At 34.7% G+C, this 12,285-nt stretch overlaps 1 protein-coding gene across 2 annotated transcripts in view; it reads left to right on the forward strand.

The window, feature by feature from the left end:
• Nucleotides 1-12,285, forward strand: part of C12H18orf25 (chromosome 12 C18orf25 homolog) — an 85,590-nt gene that overhangs the window by 52,063 nt on the left and 21,242 nt on the right. The window contains exon 3 of one of the 2 annotated variants that reach the window (XM_046025606.1): nucleotides 10,352-10,534. The exons of the other annotated variant lie outside the window; for it this stretch is intronic. Within the exon in view, the coding sequence (XP_045881562.1) occupies nucleotides 10,352-10,534 (183 nt within the window). The remainder of the gene's footprint in view (nucleotides 1-10,351; nucleotides 10,535-12,285) is intronic. 2 annotated transcript variants of the gene reach the window in all.

Genomic DNA, 12,285 nt, shown 5'->3' on the forward strand with positions numbered 1-12,285 from the left:
AAAATGAAAAAATTTCAGTGAATAGAATTATCAAATACAGGTTTTAATTAACATTCTAGGTAGGACAAGGCTTCAGATATTTGGGAAGGTGTCAAACAGTAATTTTGGGAAGCCTTTCTACATAATGGGTAAAGAGGTGAAAAAAGGTTTTGGTAGAAAGAAAAGGACCACCAAAATATATTGATTTCATTCATAGAATATATTCCAAAATACTAAAATTTATTCTAAAGTAAAATTGGACACTTTGTGGTTTGGAGTGTTAAGAATAATTTTGAAGCAGAAGCATACATGCAAATTTTATCCTGATTTTCAGTTTCTCACAGTGCCTTGAAAATGTGTTGCTCTCTTAGGGAATATTGTTTTGAAAAACAGTAAGTTTTTATATGAGTTGTGCTTTAAAATGATTACACCTTGTCCAGATTGCACAATTTAAAAATACCTATTTTTAAAAAGTTTGATTTTATATTCTGTATATTTAAGGAAGTATCAAGTATTGAAGTAGTTTTAATACTTATTTTTATATGATTGCTGTTGTGGATTTTTGAATTCTCCTTTAGTGAGTCAAAGTCTTTATCCCTAAAATTATACCCCCTCATCCATGGGGATTAGGTCCCAAGACCCACATGGATGCCTGAAAGAAACCATGGGTAGTACCAACTCTACATACGTTGTTTTTTTCCTATACAAACATACCTGTGATAAAATTTAATTTATTAACTAGGCACAGTAAGAGATTAACAACAGTAATGAAATAGAACAGTTATAACAATATATTGTAATAGAAGGTATGTAAATGAAGTCTCAGAATCTCTCATTGTACTGTACTCGCCCTTCTTGTGATGATTTGAGGTGATAAAATGGGGGTGATGAGAGGAAGTGAGGTGAATGATACATGCACTATGATGTAGTGTTAGGCTGCTGTTGACCTTCTGACCGTTTGTCAGAAGGCGGATCATCTGCTTCCGGACCACTGTTGACTAATGTAACTGAGACCATGCAAGTGAAACCACAGCTAAAGGGGACTGTTGTACTACGGGGACGACAAATAAGAAATGGGAATGACTTTTGGATCATGTGTGGCATTTCAATGTAGGTATTGTTTTAGAAGTGCCTAGTGGTCCTCCCTAACTTCTCTTGAATTCCCTTAATTTTCCTAGAATTTTACAAAGGGTAAGAGATGTATCCTGTTCTGACCTTTTTGTAGTATATAAAGGGCTAATGCTGGGAAGAAACTTCTTTCAACCTCTAAAACATAGACGTGGTTGAAATGCTTTTTATTAAAGAATAAAGTCCCATTTGAGCATGTCATTTCTCTAATGTGTACATATGGAATTAGGTGATGATCTTTAAAAAGGGGCATATCCTCTCAGTAAAGGTAAATGTGTTTTTGGAAGCTCTTGTCTACAGACTACTTCTGCCTAGTTTTTACTAATTCAGTGTTCTAAAACATTAGATTTTTAATCATTTTAAGAACATTTAGCCAGCAGATTAGAACGATCTGGTTATTCGAGCCATTTGTTAGATAATAATAACTCTCTTAATTGTATTGATGTGTATTTTGTGCACATTATTAAAAATGAGTGTAATCAAAGCCCAAATAAAATTTTAATTTATAACACAACACAGTGAAATTAAAATCTTATGATGTAATGTTTTGCATGAAGTGTTTTTTTTTTAACTTAGAAGTAGAATAAAGGATTCTGTCATTTTGGGGCTCCAAAAGAAAAAGCCTGTTTTCTTGTTACTGAGTAAGAGGAATGAGAGTCATCTTAAGGATGTGTATGTCTGCGCATGTTTGTGTACACATATGCCCATTCAGAATTCTGAAATAATTTCAGAATTATAGAACTAACGTTCTATTTGGCAAGTTGTTGGAGACAGGTAACTATGTAATAGTCTTACAGGGATTTTATTGGATTTACATCATTAATATCCATTCATTGCTTCTTACTCGTATGTAAGAAAAAGAGTTGCCCACATATAAGCTTAGTTAGCGTGAATAAATTGGAGAAAAGTGTTACTTTATGGATATTTCCATTGTCAAGGTTTTTGGCCTCTTGTTTCACTAGCAGACTAAGTAAAAAGATAATTTTGCTTCATTGCTTTTGTCATTCTCTACTGTTACATATTTACCAGCAGAGATCCAGGTCTCTGGGTCTAGGTATATCTCAATTTACCTGAGGTTTATTACTTAAAATTTGCATGCAAGTCAGACTATTAGAAATGAAATAATTTAAAATGAATTAAATCTGGTTAATAAAAGAAATGCCATAGTGAATCTTTCTCTTGAACAAATCACCCAAGTTGGTATTACTGATAATTTTCATTTTCAATGTCTAGCTGAATTTGCCTAATGGTACAGCTATGTGGAAGTCATAGGAAAGATGGTGAACAGGTTTCTTGCTGTTATTTTTTTAGAATAACAGATTATAGGCATCTTAAGGATGGTGACCTTTTAAAGTAAGTGTACCTGTTACCTTTCTTTAGTTTATATTGATTTCCTTCTCTCCTGTTTGTATTTAAATGATACAGTGATGGAGACAATGAAAAAGATCTTCTGGAATGTCACATGTTAGAAAATACAGCATCAGAACTCTTTCAGCAAATTTATTAAACTTGAAATTCTTTTTCTGTTCAGTAAAAATTTTTCTTGAAGGAAAATTCTCAGATCCTTTCTAAAAATGGTGTGTGTCCATAATCATTGTACAGATAAGAAACTTGTCTTCTTAATTTGTCTAGAATGAATTCTTCACAACATGAATAGCTTCTGAGTTTCTCTACTTCTTTTTTTCTTGGTTTTTGTTTTTAATTTCTCTGAATTTTAAGAAAGTTAGTGGGATTGAAAACAATTAGTTTCTAGCATTGAATAGATCTTCTTAACCTTATATTAAATTTACCACAACATAAAGTAGAAGACATCCTAAAAATTGAAGGAATAATAATCTATGAGGAAGTATATTCTTTGGTAATGAAATCTTATAACTTGAAGATTTGGGGAGAATGTTATCAAATAACTGATTTTTATTTTATTGTATTTTCTTTATATTTTTTACCTAACTGCATTTGAAATGTAATAACTAATCTAGATAAATAAAAGTTTTAAAAAAAGAAATGTTTCTTGTTGCTATGTTGAGGACAGCATTGGTTATATTAGTGATTCTCTACCAGTTAATTCACATTAGGTGTTTGGAAGTTAAGAAGCTTGCTTTTCCGTAATGTAATGATGGTATTAATTTGTAGTTAGAATAATGTTTTTGAGGTAACTTTCAGGTTTTTTTGTAATTGGTGTATTGAGAAAGGTAATAACAAATTCCAATATTAATAAAAAAGTTGAGATTCTTTTCCTTTGCATGTCCTATTAAGTTATCCTCCTAAAAATTGAGGAGTATTTGGAAAATAGCAGAATGTAGACTACTTTGAGAAGTAATCAGAAGGGAGTGAAGGTATCTTTAGCAGGGAGCATAGATACGGAGATGTGGCTAAAATCATACCTAATTTTTATGTCCTTCATGTATATAGTACAGATATTTCAGTTTTGTTCCATATAGATCTGAATATTAAAGCAGTAGGTTGTTGTTTGTTTCTGAAATAGGCAGAAAGATTGAAAGATAGTGACCTCTTCAGGTGCCCTGTTTTCTGTATTTTTAGGGTCTTTTTTTGAATATCCAGATACATATTACCTGAGTTATCTCATGAATAACCTTATAATTTTCCCAGCTTTGTAATTAGGGGTGAAATGTTAAAATTAAATTTTCTTTCTTGCGATCAGCTTTCTAACAACTCTGATAATCTTCAATATTTGCTTTTATCTCTTTGGTCCTTTCAGAATTAACTCTTAATCAGTATCATAGGTAACTTTTCTGGGTGACAAAGTAACCTGTCATTGACCAGTATGATATAAAGACAGATAAAATGTTTAAAACTTTATTCCCACCTTGCAAACTTTATAATCTCAAAAATTTTAGTAATTGGGATGAGTATAGTGGAAAAAGCACAAAATAGGCATTGATTCAGTTTTATTTTAAAAATGACTTAATGCCAGGTGCCTGGTGGCTCCATTGGTGGAACATGTGACTCTTGATCTTGGGGTTTAAGTTCGAGCCCCACTTTGGGTATAGAGATTACTTAAAAAACAAGTAAAAATTTAAAAAGTAGAAATGACTTACTGCCTAAACATAAATTTTCATTGCATATTGCGCATTTCCATTTAGCTCTGTTCTCTCATTTTTCTTTTCACCAAAATAGCTTTTGATAGAAAATATATACACACAGTTTTTTTTTATTTAAAGCTGTTTTTCTAGAAATGGCACTTTTCTTTTTTTTTTTTTTTTTTAAAGATTTTATTTATTTGACAGACAGATTACAAGTAGACAGAGAGGCGGGGGGGGGGGGTGGGGGCACAGAAGCAGGCTTCCTGCTGAGCAGAGAGCCCGATGTGGGTGGGACTCGATCCCAGGACCCTGGGATCATGACCTGAGCTGAAGGCAGCGGCTTAACTGACTGAGCCACCCAGGTGCCCCGAGATGGCACTTTACTATATAGATTTTTGTTTTTTTTCTGGTAGATGTAATTATTCGTCTTTTCCAAGGGCTGCTTTGAAAACGACTGCTTTCTGTTTCTTCAAATTGGTGTGTGTGTGTGTGATAGTAATAAAAATATAAGTATTCTCAAATATTTTTTCTTATTTACAAATATAAATTTTCACTTTGTTAAGTATTTTGGTATGTAATGAAAAAGACTTTTTCCTTGAGTAGGTTTTGCTAACATGCAAATTTCCTTCTTGAAGTTTGCCCTTTCCCTCAATACCTCTTATCCACACCTTACTTCCCCACACCTCATTCCCTCACCTGGCCACCACACATACACATACTCTCCCTTCTTAGACCCCTCGAGTAGGTAATTTCTAAGAAGTCTTTCAGGTGTAACTGTTTTGAAACTATCTGGTTTGAGGCCAAGTGTGATTTCCATCATTGTCTTGATGTTGTAGGTAATGGCACTGGGCCCAGGCCCTTTAATGACTGTGGCAATAAAGCTTGTATGGGATCATTTGGCAGTAAAAGATAGATTTCTCCTCTCCTCATGAGGGGTTTCAGGAGATTGGCTATAATAGGAACAACAGAAGGAATTTTCTCTGGGCTTTACTATATATTACTGTAGTCATAGAAGTGGGAGTTGAAGGGGCAAAACATCTTTTGGGCCATTGCCCCACCTTTCCTTGGGCCTAACACTTAACCAGTAGAGAAGGAAAATTGGCATTCTAGGATGTCTGGGATACAAGAGGAATTCCTGTCTCCTAGATCTAGTCAGACCTCATACTGGGAGACTGACAACACTTGTGTTAGTGAGAGGGCTCTGTAGGCAAGGATGGTGCAAAATATGAAATAATCCAAAAATGATCTGTTTGGCTTTGAAACACTTTCATATGAATACACCAAACTGGTATGACACTTCAGACAAATAAAAACGTACAAAAGCTCCATTTGTGGTGATCTCAGTAATCCTAGCAAAGCATTTACTTCACAGGTTGGGTTAATTTTTTTTTAAACATATAATGTATTTAACAAATAATACATTATATGTTTAAATGTATTTAACATTTGTTAAATGTGAATCATCAGGCTTACACATTATATGTTTAAATACATTATATGTTTAATGTTTTAAATATTTTCATTTTATTAAATATTTGTATTTAACAAATATTTATAAATGTTTTATATATTATTTAATTATATGTTTAAATACATACATTATATGTTTAAAGGTATTTAACAAATAATACATTATATGTTTAAATGTATTTAACATTTGTTAAATGTGAATCATCAGGCTTACACATTTCACAGCACTCACCATAGCATATACTCTCCCCAATGTCCATAACCCGGTAACCCTACCCCTGTCCCCCTACCTCCCAGCAACCCTCAGTTTGTTTTGTGAGATTAAGAGTCTCTTATGGTTTGTCTCTCTCCCGATCCCATCTTGTTTCATTTTTCCCCTTCCTACCCCCTACAGCCCCCTCATACCAGAGAGAGCATATGATAATTGTCTTTCTCTGATTGACTTATTTCGCTAAGCATAATACCCTCTAGTTCCATCCATGTCTTTGCAAATGGCAAGATTTCATTTCTCTTGATGGCTGCATAGTAATTTTATTGTATATTTGTACCAATCTTCTTTACCCATTCATCTGTTGATGGACATTTAGGTTCTTTCCATAGTTTGGCTATTGTGGACATTGCTGCTATAAACATTCGGGTGCACGTCCCCCTTTGGATCACTACATTTGTATTTTTAGGGTAAATACCCAGTAGTGTGATTGCTGGGTCATAGGGTAGCTCTATTTTCAACTTTCTGAGGAACCTCCATACTGTTTTCCATAGTGGCGGTACCAGCTTGCATTAGATTCGGTTAATCTTATGACCAGAACGAGGCACCAATCTAGGCAGTGATGTTTTCTCAAAGCTGCTTGTTTGCAGGCTCTGTAGGGCAGAATTTGCATGTAAAGATATGCAAACAAATAATAAAGCAGGGCAGGTGCTAATTATAATGGAAGGATGGGGCAATGGACCAGTATTAACGCTGTTATGTCATCTTTAACTCTTACCATAACCGTGTGAAGAAACTGAGTCTTACAGCTTAGCAGTAATAGGCAGGACTTTTAACCTATGTATTTGCTTCTAAAGATCTGTGTGTTTCCTGTGCCGTTGTCAGTCTCCTGTATATTCCCAGTTCCCTCAACAATGAACACTGTAATTGATTCTGGTTCCATCTAAGTAGGACTTAAGTCTCTCATCTGTAAAACAAGAATGGTAAATTATGTATTACCTTACATAATTTTAAAATTCTGTGCTTTTGGCTGTCAAATTTGAAAAGGGGTTTGTTAGGGATAAACATAATAAAGGATGTTGGGTTTGTTTTGCCTCTTTAATTTTTGAAAAAAGATTAATTTTATTTATTTAACAGAGCACAAGTAGGCAGAGAGGCAGGCAGAGAGAGAGGGGGAAGCAGGCTCCCTGCTGAGCATAGAGCCTGCTGTAGGGCTCGATCTCAGGACTCTGAGACCATGACCTGAGCCAAAAGCAGAGGTTTAACCCACTGAGCTACCCAGGCACTCTGCCCCTTTTTATTTTTGATTCACATTCTTTCAGTGAGGTTTAAAAGAACATATTTGAGAAAACAAAATTAAACACCCAATGGCAACAGTATGAAGGTTTAAGGTCCATAAAAGTGTGAACTTCACTATATCGGGAATGTGTGATGACACAGACATATCTGTATTTTATTATTTGAAAAGTTAGAATGGTGTTTATAGCTAGGAGGTCAGTGAGAGGGTACAAACCTATTTCCAGCATAAAACGGATAAATCGATATTCTTAAAAAGGCAGTGGATTGCTTAACATTATTTTTTCTTGCCTTATAATTGTAATGACCAGCAAAAATTTCAAAATATTTCAATTGGGAGAAACAGTGCTTTAACCACAGACCAAATTGTTATTAGTTAATTGTATTAAATTTACCTTTTTGTGAGATATGCTTTTAATGATTCTAGAAAAGCTAATAAGTTCTTATTATAAATTTATGTTTTAAGATTGTGACAAACTTCAAGGTAACAGATGGGAGATTGTGCAGTTTGGCTAATCCTTAAATATTGTTAACATGGAATGTGCTTATATTAATGATTAAATTTTAAATTGGAACTGTTTCCATGTGTAACTACTTGAAGGGACTATTTTGATATTTTTGAAAGGGAAAATAATCTTAGTAGCGGTGCATTTGTTTTACCAGCATATAAGAATAATCAAGTGGGAAGGAGGACAGTATCTCCTCCTTTATTCCATCCTGTAGTGAATTGTTAGAGTCAAGTTGGAAGCATAGTTGTTGCTTCTGTTTTTTATATTCTGAATTTTCCTAGCTCCTCCTCAGTGGCTTTCCCCCCCCTTTTTTTTTAAAAGGCAGATAAAATTACTACAGGGTCTTACCTGTCTGTTAATTCTGCTGTATAGCAAGAATCACTTTTAAAAGACTATCACAAATTATCACTGTCAGTTAGCTAATGCTTAAGGGTTCAGGTCCAAGCCCTGCTGCTAAGTGCTTTAACATGCCTTATTTAATCTTGGTTTGCTAATGATAAGTGTAAGATGACCTTGGAACGCAAGATTCTTAATTGTGGTGTGTTGTTGGAAGAAGGATTAAAGGGCAGCCATTCCTTTCTTAAAGTTTGTATAGTATTGTCATCATTTTGGATACACCAGAAATGAGAAACGACACTGGTAATTTTTTAACTTTTAAGTTTAATTGAAATATGAAAATATTACTGTCTTTGTTTATGATGAATACTAAATTTAAGCTAAGCTATAAGGTGTGCTGTTTGGAAATACAGAAGATGCAAGAATGAAGCCAGATAACAAGTTTATGCTTGTATTTCCTACTGATGAAGACTTTCAGACAAGTTATTGCATTGGGTAGGTGATGTTAACTCTGCATGTACATATACAACTATACTCTTTGCATGATTCTACATGTAGGAGTGGTACAATTTTGACTTGACTGTTGACCTCATGCCTCAATTTGGTGGTTGTGGGAGGGAGAAATGTGTGAGCAGGAGGTTGTGGATGTTAGTAGTGTTCAAATTTTAAAATAAAGCATTAATTTTTTGTAAAAACAACACTTAACTAAAGCCCTTTTAAAAATAGAACATTTGGTCAAATAGTCAATATTGTACTTGACCCTCATATCTTCTGCACCCAAATATTTGGACATCACACAGTATCTTGATTCCATAATAATCATTTTGAACTCTGACGAGAACTCCATAAATGATAGAGCTTTCTTTTCTTTTTTAGAAAAGAAAAATATCAAACTTCAACCAATTTTTTGCTATTTGAGCTAAAATCCATTACCAACTGATACTGAGGCCATACTATTGAATTCTATGAACTTGCTGTTACCCTTTTGGGAGAATTGGAAATTATTTTTAAGTAGTCAACTGAGTTGTCATGATCGTCAGAATTTCATATTGTGACATGTCTGTTCTTTATACAGTGGCTCTTAACAACTCATTTGCTTTTATTTGGTCATTTTTTATTTTAAAAATGTTGCAACATAAACCTGTGATTTGATAGCTTTGCTTTAAGGGATAAATACCCCAAGTGTGTTCCATCTTTTGTTCAGTGACTATTTACACAATGGATGTTTGTGTTAAAACTAATCCTTCATTGTGTTCTATTTTAATGATTCATTGGCATATGTTTCATAAAATAGGTGTGCTTAATGTTAAATAGTCTTGATCTTAAAAAATCTTAATAGACATACATAATTTGCCTGCACTTCATAAATAGCTGTTGGGGGAGAAATTGCATTCCTTTATTTATGCTTCTTCTAAAATGCAGATAGGAGTAAGGGATGTGTTTCATAATTGAATGAATATTGTATTTTTGCTTTTTGCTGTTGCATTAGAAAAAGGGTAGCATTAGCATTTTAAAGCATGTATCTGTTCTACAAGCATGAATATTGAGTTATTTTAGCATGAATCACTGCAGTTTAATTACCTTGGAACTCTGCTGCCTTTTTCAGCTTGTTAGGGTGATTTGGAGGTAGAAGGGATCTCTTTATTAGCCAGTAAGAACTTTAATATCATCTCTAAAATAACCCATAAGGTTGCATATCGTTGCTTGGAGTGTGAGCTGGTTGTCTTTCTCAGGGAAAAGAAAATTTGAGTATCCCTAATAAGACATCCAAAGCAAAATCCTGAATGTGGATTTTGTGAGTATTGTCTTTTTTGTAGAATGTTGTAAAATGTGTAACATCCCTGATATTTCTAAAGGGCTTTACTGGACATGGTCAAGTAGAGCTCTTATTGTTAGCCTTATTTCTCTAGAATAGGAAAATACATATTTGATTTTCTTCTTTGAATCTATTAGTGACTTTTAACTATCAGCTATTAAGAGAAAGAACTAGATTCATTCTCTTAAAAACTGTAAATTGAGTTTAAATAGTTTGCATCAGTTTTTTTTTTTTCCTTTAAAAAATCAGTTTTACTCTGTGGAGTCTTCCCCTTTTTCGTAATCTTTTGCTCTTTAGAATTAAGACAAGAACTCAGTGTATTTTTCAGTATACTGTTGTCCTCCGTTCTTCATAATGCTCCTTTTCTCCTTTTCAAATGTGTCCCTCATCTTTATAAGCTTGGGTTATCTCTTCCACTTTCACATCATGTACAAAATACTAGATATATGAAGTGCAGCTTTTCTGACCAGAGAGAATAAGAAGATAAAGGCAACTGCATCTTAGTTGCAGAAGTATTTTTCACCCCAGAAGTTAGATACAAGTATACATTTTCTTTCCTCCCTAGATGGACCTCCAGTTGTAGCTCATTATGATATGTCTGACACCAGCTCTGACCCAGAAGTGGTAAATGTGGACAATTTATTGGCGGCTGCAGTAGTTCAAGAGCACAGTAATTCTGTAGGAGGCCAGGACACAGGAGCTACCTGGAGGACCAGCGGCCTTCTAGAGGAGCTGAATGCGGAGGCAGGTTGGTCTCCCTCCCCTCCCCCTCTCTAATGGTGTACTGTGCATGTGTCCCAGCAGCTGTTTTCCTTGTAGTGACCCTGCCGCTGAGAGCAGGCCAACTAGACATCTGGCATTAGATGACTGTGACTGTCCAGGGTGCCATTTATAACTGAAAAGGAGATGTGGGTAGCATGTCATTCATTTTGCCTAATGTGAAGGAAGCAAAAATGAGAAATAATGGTAGGCATAGGTAGATTGCAGTAGACCTATTTCTTGGGATAAAAATGCTTCATATATGTTAAAAACCACCCAGATGGCCTTGATACTCTGCCCCACCCCTCTTCTCCAGGGGCTTCCTTCACTTTATCTGTATCTGACCTTACCTTGCAGTTTGGGGAGGGAGCTGATTAAGCTGGCCCCTAGGGGCTGCTGTGCAGGGCTGTACTGTTTCTTCTGCTTTGGGTGTTCCTGTCCCTGTAAGTTCCTATACGGTAACTCTCAGGTTCATCTCTTCCAACCCTTTTCTTTCAGTTTCTGCTTCTGGTATCTCAGGAAAATCTCCCTCCCTGTCTTGCATAATTTATCTGGGCTCTGTGATGATTCTGAAGAGTGATACTTATTCACTAAAAAAAAAAAAGTATTTCTTTTGAAAACATTGCCCAGTGCCCCCAAGTCTCCATAATTGTGTTCCTCAACACTTTTTCAGCATTCTTTCTCACTTAAACCTTTTTCTTAAAGCCCTAGTACTTAAGTTTGAGAAGAGAGGGAGAGGGGATTGAGAGACTACTTTTAGTATATATTTTCTTACATTAGTATTAGAGAAGGATTATAGTTTCCTAGTTAAATAATAAATTGCATTGGCTTTTATGAGCTACTCTTATAATTTAATCACTACCTAAAATACTATGTATGTGCGTTTTGCAAAAATAATAGTGGGTTTAGAACTTAATATTGCAATTGCTAAGAAATAGAAAAGGAGACAGAGCGCCACAGATCATTGCCCTTAATTCTGACATAATGTTTGATTGGAACAAAATAAAAGACTCTTACTTGTTGAGTTTCTGCTTAATTGATTGTAGTTAATTTTGGAGCAGGACCTGACTTTAGTTTTAAATATGTTTTGACTGCTGCCTATTTGACCTTGGATAAGGTGTTTCTCCTCTGGACTTCAATTTTTATATGTATAAGTACTTGCTTTGCCCAACAATGATCTTTTTTTTTTTTTTAAAGATTTTATTTATTTATTTGACAGAGATCACAAGTTGGCAGAGAGGCAGGCAGAGAGAGGGAAGGAAGCAGGCTCCCTGCTGAGCAGAGAGCCCGATGTGGGGCTCCATCCCAGGACCCTGGGATCATGACCTGAGTAGAAGACAGAGGCTTTAACCCACTGAGCCACCCAGGCACCCCCCCAACAAGGATCTTTTAAGGATTTATTAATATGTATAAGTACTTTTAAAAATTATGCAGTAATATTTTATATCAAAGGAGAGTAGTTTGACCACATTTTGTGCAATGTGTATTTCTAAGTTACACGATTTGTTCTATACACTGGATAGGTTATCTTCATTTTCTTCCTGTTGACTAGTGATCCATTCTACTTCACTTTTATTTCCCTGTTTTTTGGTCTTGCTGTTAAATATAGATCACTGGGTAGTAAAGTCTTGGGAGTAAACATGAATGATTACTTTTTGTTTTGTTTTTCATGTGAAGAATTTTAATATTAGTTTGAGCCGTACGAAATTGTTAATATTTGACTTTTTGACCTATAACAAA

Source organism: Meles meles, chromosome 12, assembly GCF_922984935.1.
Source record: "Meles meles chromosome 12, mMelMel3.1 paternal haplotype, whole genome shotgun sequence".
Classification (NCBI taxonomy): Eukaryota; Metazoa; Chordata; class Mammalia; order Carnivora; family Mustelidae; genus Meles; species Meles meles.